This window comes from Erythrolamprus reginae, chromosome 11 (genome assembly GCF_031021105.1).
Source record: "Erythrolamprus reginae isolate rEryReg1 chromosome 11, rEryReg1.hap1, whole genome shotgun sequence".
Classification (NCBI taxonomy): Eukaryota; Metazoa; Chordata; class Lepidosauria; order Squamata; family Dipsadidae; genus Erythrolamprus; species Erythrolamprus reginae.
Window position 1 is genome coordinate 11,999,772 of NC_091960.1, and position 24,011 is coordinate 12,023,782.

Below are 24,011 nucleotides of genomic sequence, written 5' to 3' on the forward strand. Positions count from 1 at the left end.
TAAGATGCACCTTAGTTTTTGGGGAGGAAAATAGGAAAAAGAATCCACTTACCAGGTTGTTCTGTCTGGGTGCCCCCAGACTTCAACACCAACTGGAAAAAGCAGCCAGACACGCTGGTAAAAGCAAAAGCACTTTATAGTTTGAAAAATAAACACAGAGAAAAACCTGTTCTTCCCAACAGGCAGGCTATGAGACTTCACAGCAGAGTCCTGATGGCCAGACAATACAGCAGACTTCTTGCTGGCACACCCACCACTGTAGAGAATAAGACCCCCACCTTTTCCCCCCAAGGTTTCAGTATTCAAAGTCACAAACCAGAATTCCAAGACGCCAAAGATCACAGCCAGGTCCCAGGACTCCCAAAGATAATACTCCACAAGCCAGGAAGGGTGGGTCTGCCTTTTAAGCCTTTCCAGAGAGCACCACACCCAAACCCAGCTGTTGCCTCTTTAGTGCTGAAAGTACCTGGCTAATTGTCCCCTTCGTTGTGTTGCTCTTCTCTGCCGGAGATCGATTATTGCTTGTGCATTTTCATCTAAGGAATCCAGGCTGCTTGCTGGGGAGAGCTCCCTCTCGGGGGACTCTGGCTGTCCTCCCTCTCCCTCAGCCTGAGATTCCTCCTCCCCGTCTGCCTGAACCTCCTGTTCCTCATCCTCCCCCTCTGAGCAGGAAGCCGGCAGAGGATCAGCCGTTCCCTGAGGGGCCTCAGACGGAATCACAACACCAGGTATTCCTCTGGGCAGCATCCTTAGTGTGATCAGCTTCAGCACATTATTTTATTCCCTGGTTAAGGGCTTAATTTTTTTTTATTCTGAGAGAGTAACAATGAAAGAGCTTGCAAGCCAGTAAGAGCTAGGAACAACATAGCACCTGGAAAGAAACATTTGGAGCAAGTAGAGCAATGGAAAAAAAACCCTGCAAAGACCTAGGGCTTGGGAAACATTCTTCTTTGCAGAGAGTAACAGTGAAAGAGCTTGCAAGCAGGTAAGAGCTGGGAACATTGTTAGCACCTGGTTAGGGCTAGAAAGAAACTTACTCAGAGCAAGTTAGAGTAATGAAAAAAAACCCTGCAAAGACTTAGGGCTTGCAAAACATTCTTCGCAGAAAGAAACAATAGCTGCGTGTGGGTTTGGCCATTTGTGGAAGAGTATCTGATCGCAGTTCTTCAGGAATCATGCCTTGACTTTGTTTGTTGATTTTTCACATCTTTGAAACCCACGCAGAGCAAAGTGTGTGGAAGAAGAAGGAGTGTGAAGTTTCTTCACAGCTGCTAGCTAAGTACTTAAAGACTGATTAAGGGAAATTGTACAGACTACCTGGTTGTTTTGGGACGAGTGCTCTTTGCAATACAAAAAGAGTGCTCAGTTTATTTTGAAATTTTGTGATAAAGAACATTGTTTTGAATTTTCAAACGTGTGTGTGTCTGAAATTTGTATCCTTGAATTTTCGGGAGGCTCCTACCAGAGAGCCCGGCAGAACAGACTGGGAATCTGTTCCTTCGGTTCATTTCACATCTTTGTTCTCTCCATGAAAATAGATTGAATGGCAGCGCCTAGCATCTTTTTGGCAGGCTCTCGTGTGATCCCTGTTCAACTGTGTAATTATTTATTTATTTGTTTATTTATTTATCTATTTATTTATCTATTTATTTATTTATTTATTTATTTATTTATTTATTTATTTATTTATTAAATTTGTATGCCGCCCCTCTCCTAGACTCGGGGCGGCTCACAGCAGTGATAGAAACAATGTACAATACAAATCTAATAATACGAAGTTAAAAACCCATAATTTAAAAACATGCACACAACACACCATACATAAATTATATAGGCATGGGGAAGATATTTCAATTCCCCCATTCCTGACGGTAGAGGTGGGTTTTGAGAAGTTTACCAAAGGCAAGGAGGGTGGAGGCAATTCTGATCTCTGGGGGGAGTTGGTTGCAGAGGGCCGGGGCCACCACAGAGAAGGCTCTTCCCCTGGGTCCCGCCAAATGACATCGTTTAGTCGACGGGACCCGGAGAAGGCCAACTCTGTGGGACCTAACCGGTCGCTGGGATTCGTGCAGCAGAAGGCGGTCCCGGAGATATTCTGGTCCGATGCCATGAAGGGCTTTATAGGTCATAACCAACACTTTGAATTGTGACCGGAAACTGATCGGCAACCAATGCAGACTGCGGAGTGTTGGTGAAACATGGGCATATTTGGGAAAGCCCATGATTGCCCTCGCAGCTGCATTCTGCACGATCTGAAGTTTCCGAACACTTTTCAGAGGTAGCCCCATGTAGAGAGCGTTACAGTAGTCAATAATTCTGAAATGTAGGATTTAGGTGGAGGGGGGGGGTTTACTTCTTCCTTTTCTCAGACAGCAAGGCACAACCGCTCTTCTTGAATTGGGTGTTATTGTTGCAGCTGAGCTCATATAATGTGTTACTTCAGGACTCTTGGGAGAATTCCCTCTGCTGCGGGTGATTTATGAGTTTAATCTATCTGTTTGTTCTAAAGTGTCCTCCAAAGATGATTCCGTTTGTGTCACTTCTTCAGATTTATTGCCTTGGTGGGGAACAATTTGGATCTGTTTTGCCAACCTTGCCTTTGTCTTGGGCAGAGGCAAAGCAGTCATTTAACGTCTCAATAATATTTCTGCCTTCCTTAAGTGCTCTTTTTACATCTTGATGGTCTAATGACCCAAACCATTATGTCTGGCAAACTTCCTGCTTCTAATGCACTCCTTTTAACATTCTTCTCCTTGGCTTTTATACCTCTTATCTCGATTATATTTTCTTTTTCCTGTCTTGGCCCAACCTTATTAGGCATTTTATTATGTTTCAACTGATAGCATTTCAATTCTTTGAGGATTTTTTCCCCACACGGGCAATAGCTTTAATTTTTTATTTTCCTAAGGGACACATTTTTTAAAAATTCTATTTAGTTGCTCCAATGTTTTCTTTAAAACTGTCTTTGAAGAAGTCAAGCAAGCTCAAATTTGTCAAGTTGTGGCTATGTTCGTGGACAGGGATTTTGGAGCTCTAGCCTCACGTTCGGGAGGTTGTGAGTTCGATTCTAAATAGAGGTAGAGGTAGCCAAGGGGTTGGACTAGATCAGTGATTTTCAACCGTTTTTGAGCCGCGGCACATTTTTTACATTTGCGAAACCCTGGGGCACATTGAGTGGGGGGGGGGGCCCTAAAAAAAGTTTGGACAAAAAAAATCTCTCTCTCTCTCTTCCTCCCCTTCACTCTATTTCTTTCTTTCTCCCTCCCTCCCTCCCTCTTTCTCTCCCTTCCTTCCTCTTTCTTTCTCTCTCTCCATCCCTCTTTCTTTCTCTTCCTTCCTTCCTCTCTTTTTTGCTCTCTTTCTCTCTCCCTCCCTACCTCCCTCTATGTCTTTCTCTCTCTCTCCTTCCCTCCCTCTCTTTCTCTCTCTCTCTTTCTTTCTTTCTCTCTCTTGCTCTCTCTCTCTTTCTCTCTTTCTTTCTTTCTCTTGTTTTTTCTCTCTCTCTTGCATTTTTTCTCTCTCTCTTGTTCTCTTTCTCTCTTGCGCGCGCGCTCTTTCTCTCTCTCTCTTTCTTTCTTCCTTTCTCTCTCTTGCTCTCTCTCTCTTTCTCTCTCTTTCTTTCTCTTGTTTTCTCTCTCTCTCTTTCTTTCTCTCTCTCTTGTTCTCTTTCTCTCTCTCTCTCGCTCTTTCTCTCTCTTGCTTTCTTTCTCTCTTGCTTTCTCTCTCTCTGGCTTTCTCTCTCCCTTGCTTTCTTTCTCTCTGAGCTTCGCGGCACACCTGACCATGTCTCGCGGCACACTAGTGTGCCACGGCACACTGGTTGAAAAACACTGGACTAGATGACCCTCAAGGTCCCTTCCAACTCTATTATTCTGTTAAATAATGGATGGTTTATAATTGTTCTTACATCTGAACAACAACAATTGTAGGTGTTAGCAGCTACAAATATTTGCAATTTCCATGTCAAGCGCTACAGTACACTTGGCTGAATTGGAAGTAAACAGGAGCAGTTTGAAGCCATCAGTTTTAATTAACTTGAGTGCTTATAGTCCAAAGGCGATGCTTAAATCTAGTAAATATATATATAAGGCTTCCAAATCTAGCTTGCTCAGCCATTATAGAAAGTATAGCTAGAGTAGAACTGGGGAGTTAATAGCTCCAGGATAAAGGAACAGCTCCAAGGCTACTCAAAGCTGAGTTGCAAATTGCAGAGAAAATAGATTTTCATATCCACATGCACATTTGGAGCCTTCTCAAAGCAGCTCCCAAAATATATTAAATCAGGTGCCCCAGCTTTGTTTGCCCTCCAGCAATGTTGAACATCCAGAGCCCAGAAATTCCCAGCCGGCTTGATTTTGTGAAGCTGAAGACCCACATGTCCGGAGGGCAGGAGATTAGGCAAGGTTGTAATCAATCAAGTGACAAAGTCGGTTTTAAATGGAGAATTAATTACAGTAGCAGAAGAAGCAGGAACAGCTTTGGGGGAAAACCTGAAAATAAGGGGAAAGCCAGATGGATATGATCAAACGCTTATTTAACAGCATATCCTTGTTCTGGTAATGGCCAGTGCTCAGAAGAAAGTCATCCAGTATTATTATTATTATTATTATTATTATTATTATTATTATTATTAATTAGATTTGTATGCCGCCCCTCTCCGCAGACTCGGGGCGGCTCACAACAGTGATAAAAACAGTATACAATAACAAATCTAATATTAAAAGTCTATAATAATAAATCTAACATTAAAAGTCTAAAAAACCCATGCTGGGTGCAGTACCAAAGGATCTTAGCAGACATTTGAAAACCATCGGAATTGACACAATCTCCATCTGTCAATTGCACAAGGCCGCTTTACTGGGATCGGCAAACATAATTCGCCACTACATCACGCAGTCCTAGGTGCTTCGGAAGCGCCCGACTGGTGATGAAATATGAAATCCAGCATAGTGATCTCGTTTGCTGTGTTATACTGAAATAATAATAATAATAATAATAATAATAATAATAATAATAATAATAATAATACATTCTGAAGCATAACTCACCAGACATTCTGAATGTGGAGAAAAAGAAAGTATGGATCATCGACATCGCAACCCCAGGGGACAGCAAAATTTAGGAGAAGCAGCTAGAGAAATTAGTGAAATACGAAGATCTAAAAATCGAGCTGCAACGACTCTGGCATAAGCCAGTGAAAGTGGTCCCAGTGGTCCTTGGCACGCTGGGCGCAGTGCCAAAGGATCTCAGCGGACATTTGAAAACCATCGGAATTGACAAAATCTCCATCTGTCAATTGCAAAAGGCCGCTTTACTGGGATCAGCGAACATAATTCGCCACTACATCACGTAGTCCTAGATGCTTGGGAAGCGCCCGACTGGTAATCAAATACGAAATTCAGCATAGTGATCGCATTTGTTGTGTTGTATTGACATAATAATAATAATAATAATAATAATAATAATAATAATAATAATAATAATATAATAACAATAACAATAACAACAATCACAATAATAATAATGATGATAATAATAATAATAATAATAATAATAATACTGTAATAATTTATTAGATTTGTATGCTGCCCCTCTCCAAGGACTCGTAGCTTTTCCAAAGCTTTTTTCCCAGTCCTTACAATCAGCCTAGCTTGCAGGCTTTTTCATTGATACTCCCTCCAAAGGTTTTTTACAGCCCCAAGACTTTGCAGACTTTTTTTCATTACTACTCCCTCCGAAGAAAGTTTTTTAAGCCCTAATCAGGGGATAAAATGAATGTGCTGAATCTGACCAGGCTAAGGACACTAGCCAGATGAATGTCTGGTTGGTAGATATTCCCCACTCCCCCATTTTCCTCCCACAAAATTAGGTGCGTCTTATATTCCGGTGCGTCTTATATTCTAAAAAATACAGTATTCGTCTGAATGCAAGGAACTAAGTACATCCTCCTGCCCATTGGCCTTTTCACAATGGCCTTTTATTTACCAGGGACCGAGTCTTGAAATCATGTTTGGAACAGATCATATTTCCTTCATCTGGGATTAAAAACTGTGGAAAAGGAAAGAGATCTTTGCCTCATCGAATTGTTGTGTGCTTTGTCTAATATTCTTTACTATTCCCTTGGTTGCATGCTTAATTCCAGATCCCCATTAGTGTCAGTTGATTTTGTGCCCTGTGTACATCTGTTGTAACCTAAAACTGTCTCTACTTGGTCTTCTGGTGGTTAATTGTTAATTCAGCTTCTCCCCCACCCTAATCAGAGCAGAGAAAACTGGTTTGCATCTTAAAATTCCCTCCAGGAGGAAATTTATCCTAGGGAGATTTCATCTTTAAAAAAAACAAAACACCATTATTCTTTCCATGTCTGAGATCATCTCTGCTTCATATCCCATTCCACTTCATTGCTTATGATTCTCTTTTTAATTGTGTCGGAAGAATAAGTAATTCTTATGATTTGTCGACCTGTAAGGAGGATCGGGGATTGGGAGAAGAAACAAGCGATAGAAACCACTTGTCTCTATGAAAAACAAATGTTAGAAGCTGCAATCATAGCTTTTGTTACATAGAAACATAGAAGACTGACGGCAGAAAAAGACCTCCTGGTCCATCCAGTCTGCCCTTACACTATTTTCTGTATTTTATCTTAGGATGGATATATGTTTATCCCAGGCATGTTTAAATTCAGTTACTGTGGATTTATCTACCACGTCTGCTGGAAGTTTGTTCCAAGGATCTACTACTCTTTCAGTAAAATAATATTTTCTCACGTTGCTTCTGATCTTTCCCCCAACTAACTTCAGATTGTGTCCCCTTGTTCTTCTGTTCAATTTCCTATTAAAAACACTTCCCTCCTGGACCTTATTTAACCCTTTAACATATTTAAATGTTTCGATCATGTCCCCCCTTTCCCTTCTGTCCTCCAGACTACACAGATTGAGTTCATAAAGTCTTTCCTGATACGTTTTATGCTTAAGACCTTCCACCATTCTTGTAGCCCATCTTTGGACCCGTTCAATTTTGTCAATATCTTTTTGTAGGTGAGGTCTCCAGAACTGAACACAGTATTCCAAATGTGGTCTCACCAGCGCTCTATATAAGGGGATCACAATCTCCCTCTTCCTGCTTGTTATACCTCTAGCTATACAGCCAAGCATCCTACTTACTTTCCCTACCGCCTGACTGCACTGTTCACCCATTTGGAGACTGTCAGCAAAATCCAGAGAAACCACAAATTTGAAGCTTTATTTATTATTTTATTTATTCATTAGATTTGTATGCCACCCCTCTCCGTAGACTCGGGCCAGCTCACAACAACAATAACACAATATATAACAAATCTAATAATTAAAAAGTCACTAAAAACCCCTTATTAAAAAGAAAACATACACACAAACATACCATGCATAAACTGTATAGGCCCCGGGGGAGATGTCTCATTTCCCCCAGTAGCAAAGTAGCTTTGCTACTTTGGTTGAGTGTTTGCGAGATTGGAGGCTTTTTTCAACAACCTAAAATGCCAAACACAACAAACTGGCATAAAAAAACAGTGTTTTTAGAGCTACAATAGGCCTTCAGACCCACGCAGCATTTTACAACTGAATTACAAATGCCTCAAGTGGAAATATTAACATAAGCATTATTTGTAATCTCTAAAGTCTCCGAAAATCATACACAACCGAACGGATGAAGGCAGATTGTTTGTAACAGTGTCCCGGGGTGTAAGAAGAAACCCAGTTCTCTATCTGCTGTGAATATTGAACAAATGCTGCAGGGATCAAAGGCTTACTCCAATTACTCCTGAACTTGGCAGTGCTTGTTGTAATGGTTGCTAATCCCCTTCTCCTTAAAAATAAGCAGCGCCTTTTGTGCACAGATCCCTCGGGCTTTATCCCGACCACAGCTTTATGAATAAATCAGAAGTTCTTGTCACAGGTGAGAACCGATGTAATAAGCAGCCTTTAGGAGTCATTTCAGAATTCAGGTGGTTGTGGAGCAGATTAAATGTGAGGCGAGCTGCTCCTGTAAAGAGGCAAAAGTCCTTCATGGCATCGGACCAGAATATCTCCGGTACCGCCTTCTACCACACGAATCCCAGCGACCGATTAGGTCCCACAGAGTTGGCCTTCTCCGGGTCCCGTTGACTAAACAATGTCGTTTGGCGGGTCCCAGGGGAAGAGCCTTCTCTATGGCGGCCCCGACCCTTTGGAACCAACTCCCCCCAGATGTCAGAGTTGCCCCCACCCTCCTTGCCTTTCGTAAGCTCCTTAAAACCCACCTCTGTCGTCAGGCATGGGGGAATTGAGACTTTCCCTCCCCCTAGGCTTATAAAATTTATGCATGGTATGTTAGCATGTATGATTGGTTTCTAAATTGGGGTTTTAAATTAACTTAAATATTAGATTTGTTTACATTGTATTATTATTGCTGTGAGCTGCACCGAGAACTGCGGAGAGGGGCGGCATACAAATCTGATTAATAAATAAATAAAATAAATAAATGTATGTCTGATTAATAATGGGATTTTTAAAATGTTTTTAAATTATTAGATTTGTTATGAATTGTTCTATTGCTGTTGTGAGCCGCCCCGAGTCTATGGAGAGGGGCGGCATACAAATCTAATAAATAAATAAAATAAATAAAAGATACAGTTTTGTTTTATTTTATTTTTATTTATTTATTTTGTCCAATACACAATGGGGGTTTTAGTGGGTATACATATATATATATACACACATAGTAAAATACATGATTAAGGTTATAGAGGAGATACTCATAGTAAAATATATCTAAGACAGAATAGAAAAGAAGATATAGGAATAGAACATATCAATGAAAGAATAGAAGAAGATATATAGGAATAGAAGAAAGGTATAGGAGATATAGGAGAGTAATAGGACCGGGGACGGAAGGCACTCTAGTGCACTTGTACTCGCCCCTTACTGACCTCTTAGGAATCTGGATAGATAATCTAAGGGTGAATTGTTGGGGGTTTGGTGATGACACTATGGAGTCCAGTAATGAGTTCCACGCTTCGACAACTCAGTTACTGAATTCATATTTTTTACAGTCAAGTTTGGAGCAGTTAATATTAAGTTTAAATCTGTTGTGTGCTCTTGTGTTGTTGTGGTTGAAGCTGAAGTAGTCATTGACCGGCAGGACTTTGCAGCATATGATCTTGTGGGCAATACTTAGATCTTGTTTAAGGCATCTTAGTTCTAGGCTTTCTGGCCCAGGATTGAAAGTCTAGTCTCGTAGTGTATTCTGTTTCGAGTGGAGGAGTGAAGGGCTCTTCTGGTCAAGTATCTTTGGACATTTTCAAGGGTGTTGATGTCCGAGATGTGGTATGGGTTCCAAACAAAGTTCTACAGAGGAATTATTGAATCTGTCCTCTGCACCTCTGTAATTGTCTGGTTTGGTTCTGCAACCCAACAAGACAGACACAAACTTCAGAGGATAATCAGAACTGCACAAAAAACAATTGCTGCCAACCTGCCTTCCATTGAGGACCTGAATATTACATGAGTATCTGCACTTTTTTGCAATATGGTGTCCAAAATTGGTTGCAGTATTCCAGGTATGGTCTTATCAGAGCTTTATAAAATGGTTCAATATTGATGAATTCAATATCCAACATTAAACTGTAACCCTGTAACTATCAAGTATTATAGATTAAAGCCAGCTGAATCTATCAAGCAGGATGTGGTAAGGCTGAAATATCACATTTCTATTTATAATTCATTGTGGAATTGGGGTTTTCGGAGCAAAATAAATGATTTGGGTCTTGGAGAAACGTAAAGCATCCATAGAACCACTTTGGGGAGGAAAACTCCAAATGGGGTTATGGATGCTTGGTTCCCCCAGGCCAGGCAGGGCTGGGCCAAAATAAGTTATCTACCTTTGCTACATGTCAATAGTTCTCATATTCAGCAGCTTTAAGATTGTGGACTTGCACACTTCCAGGGGAAAGGGAAAGGTAATTGTTGGCATGGTTGCCAAAGGAAAGGAATTTTCATGCATATGTTCTGGGAGTGTGTTGAAGTTCAGAAATTTTGGAAGGAAGTGCAGAATGAAATAAATAAAATGCTAAACATTAATTGGATAATTACAAAAGAAATAGCGATATTAATTAAACAGAGAACTAAGAGATTTTAAAGAAATAAAAACTGCAGCATTGGAAAGCGCTCAAGCAGTACTGGTATTGGGTTGGAAAGAGTCTATAAAATGGACATTACAGAACTGGTATTGGTACATGGTGGATCACATTCATTTTGAAATCATGGAAATAAGATTAAACAAGTTTGATGAAAATAAATTGGAGAAGCTGATGGTACAATGGAATAAGGTGAAAGATTGTATGTTGAGTAGAATTTGTGACGAAAACGTGAAAAATAAACTCCAATCACTCTTTGAATAGTAAACAAATGCAAATTAGAGCTAAGGGGGGGGAAAAAGAATATAATCTAGTAAATATTTGAACCCCCCGCAATTGGTGGTGGTGGTGATGGTTATTGTCAGTCGGGTGATGGGCACACGCACTGTGCACCGTTTTATGTTTGTTTTATGTAACCTTATGTGCAAAACCAATAAAATATATCTTTTTTAAAAGAAAAAAAAGATTGTGGACTTCAGATCTTAGAATTCAATTCTGGGAGTCCACACATCTTAAAGTTAACAATAATAACAACAACAGAGTTGAAAGAGACCTTTGAGGTCTTCTAGCCCAACCCCCTGCTTCAGAAAAATGATTATCCAACATCTTCTTAAAAACTTCGAGTTTTGGAGTATTCACAACTTCTGGAGGCAAGCTGTTCCACTGGTTAATTGTTCTAACTGTCAGGAAATTTTTTCCTTAATTCTAAGTAACTTATCTCCTTATTTAGTTTCCACCCATTGCTTCTTGTCCTACCCTCAGGTGCTTTGGAGAATAGCTTGACTCCTTCTTCTTTGTGGCAACCCCTGAGATATTGGAACACTGCTATCGTGTCTCCCCTGGTCCATCTTTTTATTAAGCTAGACAAACCCAGTTGAAAAACACTGCTATGGACAAAAGAGATTCCATATTTTAGAGCAGTGTTTCACAACCTTGGCAGTTTGAAGATGTGTGGACTTCAACTCCCAGAATTTCCCAGCCAGCATAGTAAGAATTCCCTTGCCAACGTTGAGAAACAGTGGTTTATTGTAACTTACATTCCCTGGTGATTATGGATTCTTCAAAGGCTCTAAAGCAGGGGTCCCCAAACTTTTAACACAGGGGGCCAGTTCACTGTCCCTCGGACTGTTGGAGGGCCGGACTATAAAAAAAACCTATGAACAGATTCCTATGCACACTGCACATACGTTATTTCTTTATCTCTCACTCACTGTCTTTCTCTCTCTCTTGCTTGCTTTCTCTCTCTCTCTCTTTCTCTCTTTCTCTTGCTTTCTTTCTGTCTCTTGCTCTCTCTGTCTCTTTCTCACTATCTTGCTATCTCTCTTCCTTCCTCCCTCCCTCCCTTTCTCTCTCCCTCTCTTTCTCCCCCTTCCTTCCTTTCCTCCCTCCCTTCCGTCCTTTCCTTCCTCTCCACTTCTCTTTCCCTTGCTTTTTTCCTTCTCTTTCCTTTTTCTTTCTTTCTCTCCACTTCTCTCTCTCTCTTTTCCCTCTTTCACCCTCCCTCTTCTCTCTCCGCGGAGGACTCACTCAACAAGCCTCCACCCTCTGACCCCGGACTCCCATTCAATCCCCATTCAGAAAACAGGAGCTAGCAACTCAAAGAGAAGGAGGCGGGTGTGTGTGTGTATGTGTTGTGCCCAGCTCGGCTTTCGGCAAGCCTTACTTTACCTCGGGTGAGATGAGATTGAGGGGGACGTTCTTACTGCTTTACCAGTGCGGCCTTGGAAAAGACCCACGGGCCAGATAAATGGCCTCAGCGGGCCGCATGTGGCCCACGGGCCGTAGTTTGGGGACGGCTGCTCTAAAGCATTCCGTACTTCATACTTTCCTGGACTTTGACTCCTGGTCCTCTCAGGCAGTGACCATGTTGGCTGAGGTTATAAGTCTGTAGAGGTTCTCAGACATCCAAGTCATGGTTGTCCCAAAGGTTCTTTTTTCAGGAGGCAGCTGGGCTCTCTTGTTTTTTTCTCTTGAAGATGTTTCACTTCTCATCCAAGAAGCTTCTTCAGCTTTGACTGAATGGTGAGGAATGGAAGCTTCTTAGATGAGAAGCAAAACAACTTTAAAAAAAAATATGTACACTGAGAGCACATGCACCAAAGACAAATTCCTTGTGTGTCCAATCACAATTGGCCAGTAAAGAATTCTATTCTAAATACAGTGGTACCTCTACTTAAGAACTTCATTCGTTCCGTGACCAGGTTCTTAAGTAGAAACTGTTCTGTCGAGCTCTCTGGCAGAATCCTCCCGAAAATTCAGATACAAATTTCAGACACACACACGTTTGAAAATTCAAAACAATGTTCTTTATACCGAAAAGGCAAATAAACTAAGCACTCTTTTTGTATAGCAAAGAGCCCTCGTCTCCAAACAAACTGGTAATTTGTACAAGTCCCTTATCAGTTCTGAGATACTTAGCTTGCAGCTGTGAGGCAATTCACAGTCCTTCTTCTTTCACAAAGTGAAACACAGTTTGCACTGGTTTAGTTTCAAAGCGGGGGAAAATCAGCACACAAAAGGTCAAAGTCAGTAAAGCAGTCACGAAACACAACGATCAGATAAACCTCCACAATGGCCAAACCCACAGACTGCTCTTTATAGCAGTCTCACTAATTACCACAGCCCCACCCAACCACAGGTGACCTCATTTTCTTTGATAATAATCTCTCAGTTGTTGCTGCCCATGCATTGCTCTCTGCATGCGTGGCTGTATCATTAACTCTTGTTCTGAATCCAAGGAGGAGCTAGATAATTGATCTCCTTCTGAGCTGTCTGCCACACTCTCCTCCTCCCTGTCACTCATGTCTTCTTGGTCAGAGGAGCCTTCATCAGCAGATTCCACCGGGAGCAAAACAGGCCTGCAGCATGTGGATGTCTCCCCCACATCTACAGTCCTTGGGGCAGGAGCTGGGCCAGAGCTAACCGCAACAGAAACGTTATTAAGTAGAAGCAATTTTTCCCATAGGAATCAATGTAAAAGCAAATAATGCGTGCAAACCCATTAGGAAAGAAATAAAAGCTCGGAATTTGGGTGGGAGGAGGAGGAAGAAGAGGAGGAGGAGGAAGAAGAAGAAGAGGAGGAGGAGAGTCGCTGCTGAAGGAAGAAGATAAGGGGAGGGGAATAAAAAAAATCCAAAACTTTAAGGCTTAAAAAAAAAGAGGGACTCTGAGACAGCAAGGAGGAGCACACGCCTTCCATACACCCGGTGCAAGGCTGCCTCCCATACACTGGCTGCTGCTGCTGCTACCTGCTGCCTCTTCCTTCCCATGCTGAAGGGCTCCCCTCTCCTCTCACTCGCTTGCTTTGTAGCCGGTGCCTTTCTTTCACTGTGGTGACTCCTTGGCTGCCCAGAGCGAATGGACCGTTTCTTTTCTCTGGGCGCTGGCGGAGGTTTATTCCCTCTCCAAGCACCCAGAGAAAGGAAAATGCTTCGTTCGCTCTGGACCGCCAAAGCCTCCTTAAGTGCCACTGAAAGGCTCCTCTGACAGCCCGAGATGGCCAGGATTAAAGGGGGAATGGCAGGAAACTGGACGGGCCTTCATGCCGCTCTCAAATTTCCTGGGAAATTTTTCCGGGCTCGGGTTCTTAAGTAGAAAATGGTTCTTAAGTAGAGGCAAAAAAAATCTTGAACACCCAGTTCTTATCTAGAAAAGTTCTTAAGTAGAGGCCTTCTTAAGTAGAGGTACCACTGTATTCTAAAAGAAAAAAAAACCTCCAGTTGCCTCCTGAAAAAGCACCTTTTGGGACCGAGGTTGATGACCTGGAAGTTACCAGATCGAAGAAGTACAGTTTGTAACTTTTCCTCCCTTCCTTCTTCTCTAGCCTTGATGAAAATGGTCGTCTTGTTCCTAGACTTCATTGGCAAGATCCAAGGGGTTGAGCCAGGCCACGTTTACAAGCAAACCAGACCACCCAAAAATTAAAATTGTAGAACTCCTGGGAGTTCGAAGTGGCAGTTGAAAGAAATTCCCCACATCCCCTCCCCCCAAAGATTAAGTGCAATCTCAGCGTGTGGCCTCCACCCAATATAAAACCAGTTTTGGAGGGGTTTTTATTTTTTCATTTTAGCACCCGTATACAATTGCACTCAGTTCCTCCAGGCAGTTTGTTCTAACAATTCAGATGCATGCGATTTTAATATCACCAGCTGAAAAAAAAATTTCAGGAGCAAGCAGGTAAAAACTGACAAAATAGGGTGTTTAAAACGTTGTGTGGTTGTGCTTGGACAGACCACTGCCCTCTCTCCTCTCCTCTTCCTCTCCTCCTCCTCTTCCTCTTCTTGTCCTCCTCCTCCACCACCACAACAACAACTACTACTACTACTACTACTTCCTCCTCTTCTTCTTCCTCTTCTTTCTCTTCTTCTTCTTCTTCCTCTTCCTCTTCTTTCTCTTCTTCTTCTTCCTCTTCTTCTTCCTCTTCTTCTTCCTCTTCTCCTTCTTCCTCTTCTTTCTCTTCTTCTTCTTCTTCCTCTTCCTCTTCTTCTTCCTCTTCTTTCTCTTCTTTTTCTTCTTCTTCCTCTTCTTCTTCCTCTTCTCCTTCTTCCTCTTCTTCTTCTTCCTCTTCTTTTTCTTCTTCTTCCTCTTCCTCTTCTTTCTCTTCTTCTTCTTCCTCTTCTTCTTCTTTTTCTCTTCTTCTTCCTCTTCCTCTTCTCCTTCTTCCTCTTGTTTCTCTTCTTCTTCTTCTTCTTCCTCCTCCTCCTCTTCTTCTTCCTCTTCTTCCTTTTCTTCTCCTTCTTCCTCTTCCTCTTCTTCTTCCTCTTCTTTCTCTTCTTCCTCTTCCTCTTCTTCTTCCTCTTCTTTCTCTTCTTCTTCTTCCTCTTCCTCTTCTTCTTCTTCTTCTTCTTCCTCTTCTTCTTCTCCTTCTCCTTCTTTCATATCCATCATTGGATGTTGGTAATCATGTTAGTGATCCTATTTTTATCAACACCCACGCAAATAAGTGCTGTTGAGTTTTGTCCAAACCAGATTTGGAAGCCATGATGTTCTTCTTCTGCCTGGACTTTGTTTGCCTACAATCTTTCTTTGAAGGGTTAAATGAAGCATGCTGTATTTTTCTGGGTATCGCTTCACACCTCTAAGATATTCTAACTTTCGCTTTTATATGGTTTTGATGATTTCCCTTGGCTTTCCCAGGAGGCTTACCACCTCCTCAACCTAACTTATATGTAAGTGTTGGTCTTCATCCAGAAGAAAAAAAATATTTTTTTTAACGTAACTTCTCACTTAAACATCATTTTATGGCAACTTTCAGCTTCAGCTAACCCAAGCTAACTTGTCACTAAATCAGCCTTTGTGGCTCTTTTGTGGTCGATTGGACACTCTAGCCATAAGCACACATCTGTTTTTTCTTCTTTCAAGAGATTCAAACATCTTCCCACAATATTACGGGACCAGGTCACACATCCCCATTGCGCACACCCCCATCCTGTGCTCCAAAAGCAATATTTTGTTACCAAGGCAAACATTGAGGGTGGGGGAAACTGAATTATCATGCCAAATGTATTTAGTTGCAGATGTTTAAACCTCTAGAGGGACCAATGATGTTCAAAGTTGCACGTCGCGGTTTAGACCAGAGGTCTGCAATCTTGGCAACTTTAAGACTTGTGGACATCAACTCCCAGAATTCACCATCCAGCATGCTTGACACCCCTAATTTAGACGATCTGTATGGTAACTGTTCTGTCGGGCTCTCTGGTAGAATCCTCCCAAAAATTTCACAGGTACAAATTTCAGACACACACACGTTTGAAAATTCAAAACAATGTCCTTTATCATGAAAATTCCCTTAAACTAAGCCCTCTTTTGGTATAGCAAAGAGCACTGGTCTCCAAACAAACTGGTAATTTATACAAGTCCCTTATCAGTTCTGTGATACTTAGCTTGCAGCTGTGAGGCAATTCACAGTCCTTCTTCCTTCACAAAGTGAAACACACTTTGACCTGGTTTAGTTTCAAAGCGGGGAAAAATCAGCACACAAAAGGTCAAAGTCAGTAAAGCAGTCACGAAACACAAGGATCAGATAATCCTCCACAATGGCCAAACCCACCGGCTGCTATTTATAGCAGCCTCACTAATTACCACAGCCCCACCCAACCACAGGTGGCCTCATTTTCTTTGATAATAATCTCTCAGTTGTTGTTGCCTATGCATCGCTCTCCGCATGCGTGGCTGTATCATTAACTCTTGTTCCGAATCCAAGGAGGAGCTAGATAATTGATCTCCTTCTGAGCTGTCTGCCACACTCTCCTCCTCCCTGTCACTCATGTCTTCTTGGTCAGAGGAGCCTTCATCATCAGATTCTACCGGGGGCAAAACAGGCCTGCAGCATCCCCCACATCCACAGTCCTTGGGGCAGGAGCTGGGCCAGAGCTAACCACAACAGTTTATTACCAACTTCTACACCGGCTTGACACTGGGTTTCGAACTCAAATTTCAATATCTCTGGTGGTGTCAGTTACATCAAACAGGGACCGCATCTATTACCGCATATGTGTCTTTTGTTAAAAGTCTGTCCTTTTAAGGAAGCCCTTTCCTCCCACATCCTTCATCATTGTAGATATGCCAGGTGTCTTCTTCAGCAAACGTGAAGATTGTCCTAAAATCACCCTGACTCTGTTTTTCTACAGGAGCCTGACACCTTGGTAACCATCAACCGAGGGGCCCTGATTGGTCTCCTCATCGTAGCAGTGGCTGTTGCCATGGTGATTATCATCAGCCTCCTGATGGTTCGCCGGAAGCCATATGGGACCATCAGTCACGGCATTGTTGAGGTACCTTTGGGGAAAAAATGAAATAAACTATCTGCTTTTGGGGTCCAGGCGACTTTCAGGGATTGCAGGTTTTGAGAAGAATCCGAGACTTCGTAAAACTTTTTCAGTGCTTTCACCCACATCGGGGCAGTGTTATTTGGAGGAGAGCATTGCCTGCTGTTGTGATGCATTGCAGAGATAGAAAGCAGATAATTAATAATAATAATAATAATAATAATAATAATAATAATAATAATAATAATTTCTTGGATTTGTATGCCGCCCCTCTCCGTAGACTCGGGGCGGCTAACAACAATGATAAAAACAGCATGTGACAATCCAATAATAAAACAACTAAAAACCCTTATTATAAAACCAAACATACACACAGACATACCATGCATAACTTGTAATGGCCTAGGGGGAAGGAATATCTCAACTCCCCCATGCCTGGCAGTATAAATGAGTCTTGAGTAGTTTACGAAAGACAGGGAAGGTGGGGGTAATTCTAACCTCCGGGGGGAGTTGGTTCCAGAGGGCCGGGGCCGCCACAGAGAAGGCTCTTCCCCTGGGTCCCACAAAACAACATTGTTTAGTCGACGGGACCCGGAGAAGGCCAACTCTGTGGGACCTTATTGGTCGCTGGGATTCGTGCGGTAGCAGGCGGTTCCGGAGGTAGTCTGGTCCAAAGCCATGCAGGACTTTAAAGGTTATAACCAACACTTTGAATTGTGACCAGAAACTGATCAGCAGCCAATGCAAGCCACAGAGTGTTGAGGAAACATGGGCGAATCTTGGAAGCCCCACGATGGCTCTTACGGCTGCGTTCTGCACGATCTGAAGTTTCCGAACACTTTTCAAAGGTAGCCCCATGTAGAGAGCATTGCAGTAATCGAACCTCGAGGTGATGAGGGCATGAGTGACTGTGAGCAGTTGACTCCCTGTCCAAATAGGGCCGCAACTGGTGCACCAGGCGAACCTGGGCAAACGCCCTCCTCGCCACAGATGGTGGCTTCCTTTAAGAGCTGTGGCTATGATAGCTTTTTTCTTGGTGCGTTTCTCTGCAGACACACAGGAGGAGAGATGCCATTAAACGGTACCAACAAGAAAGGAACCTCAAGCTTAGATAGGACCCAATGAAAAGCATTTCTGAGAATCGGGGAAATTGGCCTCCAGTCCTCACACAGGCATAACAGATCCCGAAACTGACTTCCCCTTAAGTCAAAAGCTGGCAGTCTGGGAGATTCCTGTATTATAGGCAGACTATAATGAAGTAAAGTTAGCTTGATGACCTATGCAGGTGGATCTGATTGTTCGTGCCTTGCAAATGATATTGGCATATGATGAGCCGCCCTAAGTCCTTTGGGATTGGGCGGCATAGAAGTCGAATAAATAATAATGATAAGAGCCGGGGTGCCGCAGTGGTTAGAGTGCAGCACTGCAGGCTACTTCCGCTAACTGCTAGCTGTAGTTCAGCGGTTCAATCCTCCCCACCGGCTCAGGGTTGACTCAGCCTTCCAGCCTTCCAAGGTGGGTAAAATGAGGACCCAAATTGTTAGGGGAATAGGCGGATTCACTTCAATAATCTCTTGTGGGGTGGAGTCTGGACAACTGAATGGAGCTGGCAAACTGAATGAAGGCAACAGTTCAAAAAGATTGTAAGCAGGATGAGAAGAGTCTCTGAGAATGTTTTGCACCTTCCTAGAACAGCGAGATGCAAAGATACCATCCAGGGCGGGTAGCCAGGGCCCAATAATATTCTGGACAGTTTTAATAATTTTCTGTAGAGCTTTTTTATCCACTATAGAGCTGCTCCCATACCATGCAAGACTTCATATCCTTAAGAACTCTACTGATCAACATTCTGAGCTCCAGGCTCTCTACATGGGGCTACCTTTGAAGAGTGTTCGGAAACTTCAGATCATGCAAAATGCAGCTGAGAGAGCAATCATGGGCTTCCCTAGGTATGCCCATGTTACACCAACACTCCGCAGTCTGCATTGGTTGCCAATCAGTTTCCAGTCACAATTCAAAGTGTTGGTTATGACCTATAAAGCCCTTCATGGCATCTGACAGAATATCTCCGGGACCACCTTCTGCCGCACAAATCCCAGTGACCAGTTAGGTCCCACAGAGTTGGCCTTCTCCGGGTCCCGTCGACTAAACAATGTTGTCTGGCGGGACCCAGGGGAAGAGCCTTCTCTGTGGTGGCCCGGACCCTCTGGAATCAGCTCCCCCCGGAGATTAGGATTGCCCCCACCCTCCTTGCCTTTGGTAAACTCCTTAAAACCCACCTCTGCCATCAGGCATGGGGGAATTGAGATGTCTCCCCCTGGCCTTTATATTTTATGTATGGTATATTTGTGTGTATGTCTTGTTTTTAAATAAGCGTTTTTTAGATATTTTTAAATATTAGATCTGTTATTAGATTTGTTATTGTACATTGTTTTTATTATTTCTGTGAACCGCCCCGAGTCTACAGAGAGGGGCAGCATACAAATCTAAATAATAATAATAATAATAATAATAATAATAATAATAATAATAATAATAATAATAATAATAATAATGGTCGAAAATGAGCAAGCAAAACTACTGTGGGATGTCCGACTTCAGACTGACCGAATTCTGAAGCATAACACACCAGACATCCTGATTGTGGAGAAAAAGAAAGTATGGATCATCGACATCGCAATCCCAGGGGACAGCAGAATTGAGGAGAAGCAGCTAGAGAAATTAGTGAAATACGAAGATCTAAAAATCGAGCGGCAACGACTCTGGCATAAGCCAGTGAAAGTGGTCCCAGTGGTCCTTGGCACGCTGGGCGCAGTACCAAAGGATCTCAGCGGACATTTGAAAACCATCGGAATTGACAAAATCTCCATCTGTCAATTGCAAAAGGCCGCTTTACTGGGATCGGCAAACATAATTCGCCACTACATCACGCAGTCCTAGGTGCTTGGGAAGCGCCCGACTGGTGATGAAATACGAAATCCAGCATAGTGATCTCGTTTGTTGTGTTGTATGGACATAATAATAATGATAATGATGATGATGATGATGATGATGATGATGATGATGATGATGATGATGAAAAAATAATAAAATAAAATAATAATAATAATAATAATAATAATAATAATGTTGTCAGAAGCTCAATGGAGCCCCATTGCTTGACTTTAATGAACTCTCTTTTCTTTCTTTTTCCCCCCTCTTTCTCTCTGTTTTTGTTCCCCGTCTGGCAGGTGGACCCCATGGTTAGCCCGGAGGAGCGGCAGTTGAACAAAATGCAAAACCATGGTTATGAAAACCCCACGTACAAATTCTTCGAAGAGATGAACTGAGTCCCATGGGGCTGGGGGCTTGTGGCATGATCGGGGGTGGTGGGCATGACCCTGTGGATGGAGGGGGTTGGCATGTCGAACGGGAGAAGGGTCTTTTCCACTCAAAACCCTTCTCTCTTTTTTTCCTGTGCCCCATCTGAGCTTCGCTCCTACCACCTCATCCGCCTTCTTTCCGTTCTTCCATTTCGCCACCCTGTTTCATACCTTCCGGGCTTTCTAGCCACCGCGACTAGCCTACTACCATTTGCCATTTCTCTCACTTCTTCCATTTCACTTCTCAAGGTCTAAATGCCTGTATCAGCACACGCATCATGGTTGCGTTCACACAACATGCTTAACTAGTTTTTCTTTACAAACCTACGGGGCTACCGTTGCTGAAGCACTCGTCTCGATTCATTTTAATCTTGCACTGTGTTGTTGTTTTTTTAATGGCTTAGCATGTTGAAGCAAACACGCCCGATTTGGTTCGTTTTCAGATTTCACGTACCGCGGAAACCCAACCACTCGGTAAATTCAGTCATCTAGCTCAGCATGTTGTGTGAACCGAGGCATTCCCACCAAGGTTTCAACTCTTGCGTTTTAAGCCAACTTGTATAAATGAGTGAACTGCATGTCAGGGAGAGAACCGGTTGAATCTACAGAATCGTCGTGCAGTTACGGGGGCACCAAATGCCACACCGCACACCTTGAAAACCGGTATGTTCCGCTCAGTAACCAGTGCTCATTGTGTGGCTTTCACAGGTCGCATCTTCCTAACTCACCGGGGGTGAAATCTCATGTTAAAATGGCAGCCCCTAACTCAATATCCCCCCCACAAAAAAACCCCCACGTCACTACCAAGCCCCTGGAAACATTCACCACGTGGTTTTCCACAAAACAGTGGACCTTACACATTCCATGGCACACATTTGTGACTCCACTCGGCAGGATTTGGTTGAAAAATGGAACACTTCCATCATACCTGTCAGACAAGGGTTACCATTGCACGCTAGAATTGCCCATTGCTAACCTAGCTTGCCTCTGGCATAGAAACCCAACTCCACTTCCTCTTGCTTGCCTTCTTCTGTCTGTTTATCTCCTGTTTCTTTACTACACTGAACTCTTCACTCCTTGCACCTAATTTATTGGAACGGCCAGCTAAAGGCTGAATAGATTGGAATGAGATAGCATCCATCCGCACTTTACGCGCGACCAGTTTGGAGACGGGAGAGGCGATACAAAGATTGAAGCTCTTTTTCTACACAAACCACCTCTGTTCCTTCCACTTCACCCCCCCCTTGCACTACTTAAACGTAGAGCATAAAAAAGCAGGTTTGCTGAACCAGACGTTGCCTACGTTCACACCGTCCAGTTAACCAGTTGCAAACCTAACAGCAGCTGAATTCACACAATATGCTAAGCTGAATTTAAGTTGTTGGTTTAGATTTCTTTTTTGGTAGCTTAACAAGTTGTGTGACTCACCATTTTACGCTTTGGTGATTCGTGCAAACCTCTTCTCCCCCCCCCCCCCAAAAAAACCCCCAAGTTAATTCAGGAACAAAATTAAGCTTCTTGTCTAAGCACAGCCCATAAGGCTGATCCTTCTCCCGGCCCAGAAATTCTGAAGCTGGGAAGCTAAGTTCCATTGTAGGGCTAAGCTCATTAAGCATATATGCTTGTTTGTTGTCGTTTTGTTTCTTACATTGGGAAGTTTTTCTTCCAGTAGCAATTATGCCACATGTCTTGATCACTTTGCAAAAGTCTCTTCTGAGATCAACCATCTCAGCAATCCCAAATGGGGGAAGGTAGGGGGCCAATGGGACCGTCTCTCCTGCCATCTCTGCCAAACGATCGGTAATTGCTAGCAGCTACCAGACAGAGTGGCGTGGAGTAATAGTCCTATTGTTGCCTTTGGACTGAACCATTTTGCTATGGGGGGGGAGAAAGTTTGGACCAAGGAAGATACCTTTACTACCAGGGTTCCTGAGATCACTGAGAAGAGGTAACCTTAGAGATGCTTTTACCTTGGTTTCCCCTTAAGCCATAATTCATTCTTCTCCAATCTGGGTACACCCCTCCCCCCCCCAAAAAATCCCCTAGCCAACATTGTTGAAAACTCTGGGAGTTGAAATCCACACATCTAAGAGGATGGCCGAATTGGAGAACCGTCAAAATTTGGAAGGGATCATTCAAACCAGGGATGAATGGCTCCCAGTTCGCTCGTGCCTGTCAATCATCGGAGAGTCAGTCGCTCAGACAGCATAAAGTTCCGCCCACCCACCAGAATGCCACCATTTGGGTTCTTTTCCCCTCTGCGCATGCACAGAATGTTTTGCACATGCGCATAGGGTTAAAAAACCAAAATGGCGGCATCTGAGTGGGTGCGTGGAGTCTAACACTGCCTTCACGACCGGCTCTCTGTCAATCGACAGGCACGATAGAACCGGAAGTATTTCATCCCTCGTTCACACCTGCTGTGATAACTCACACCTGCTGTGAAAACTCACACTGAAGCATCCCTAACAGATGATGACAAAACCTATGCTTAACTACATCCAGAAAATGCGAACCTAGCACCTCTTTGGTGGGGCGGGGCTAATTAGTTTGGACAGGTATAGAAACCAATTGGGCTAGATAGGGATAGGTAAAGTTGGCTCTTCTATGACTTGTGGACTTCAACTCCCAGAATTCCTGAGCCAATCATGCTAGCTCAGGAATTCTGGGAACTGAAGTCCGCAAGTCATAGAAGAGCCAACTTTGCCTACCCCTGGGCTAAGCATCACATCGGAGAAGGGATCCATTCTTTGTTTTCTTTTCACGTTCACCTGGTGAAGAAAGTTTTATTTCCAGACTCAAACATCTGCAGGTGTGGGAGGCCCTCACCCCTCACAACCGGCCTACTACTTTAAGAAAAAAGAGAATGTCGGGATTTCTGCCTCGAATGTCTTCTCTTCTGTGTTTCATAGTTACCTTGTCCTGCCCTGTCCTGTTATACCGTTTATTAGATCTTGTTCGTTTTTAAGCTGAGGTTTTTTTGAAATCAAATGGCGACGTCGGAAAGACAAAGGCAGGAGATGGAATTCAATTGCCAGCCCTCCCACCAAACTAATAAAATATTGTCACTTCTCTAAGCATGGTGCTGGACTTGGACTTTTCAATAAAATGAGAATATTTGGAGGGGGCTGGGTATTGGGAATACATTGAAGCGGGAGAGAGGTAGATGATTTGTCAACTTGCTAAAAGGATGTAGAAGAAGTTTAAAAGAGAACTTCCGAAGACCAGCTAAATTCTCACACACATTTGGGGTCTCTTTCTACCTAAACCAGTGGTCCCCAAACTTGGCAACTTTAAGACTTGTGGACTTTAACCCCCAGAATTCTCCAGCCAGCATAGCTGGCTGGAGAATTCTGCAAGTTGAAGTCCACAAGTCTTAAAGTTGTCAAGTTTGAAGATCTCTGATTCCTAAACAGTACGTGGCTGTCATGACTTTAAGTAAGGACACCTGATATTTATTTATTTATTTATTTATTCATTCATTCATTCATTCATTTGTCCAATACATACATACATAGGAAGAAAAATAGACATGTAGTAATATAAATGTTCTGTCTGGGTCACTCCGGAAGCCAAGACCAACCCAAAAAGAGTAGCCAGACACACCGGTAAAAGGCAAAGGCAGTTTATAAAATTCAAGAAAAACACAGGTAACAGAAAATGTCCTTACAAACAGGAAAACACTGTATCTTCAGATATATCCACGAAGGCAAAAGTCCATGCAGCAATACA

General features: G+C 42.9%; 1 protein-coding gene across 2 annotated transcripts in view; it reads left to right on the forward strand.

Annotated features, from left to right (window-relative positions):
* The window catches only part of APLP1 (amyloid beta precursor like protein 1), an 87,644-nt gene extending 64,288 nt beyond the window's left edge, over positions 1 to 23,356 (forward strand). The window contains exons 16-17 of one of the 2 annotated variants that reach the window (XM_070764902.1): positions 16,780 to 16,923; positions 20,148 to 23,356. In XM_070764902.1, coding sequence (XP_070621003.1) covers positions 16,780 to 16,923; positions 20,148 to 20,246 — 243 coding nt within the window. In that variant the 3' untranslated portion in view covers positions 20,247 to 23,356. The remainder of the gene's footprint in view (positions 1 to 16,779; positions 16,924 to 20,147) is intronic. The other variant, XM_070764903.1, reaches the window with a different exon arrangement.
* The last annotated feature ends 655 nt before the right edge of the window (positions 23,357 to 24,011 follow it).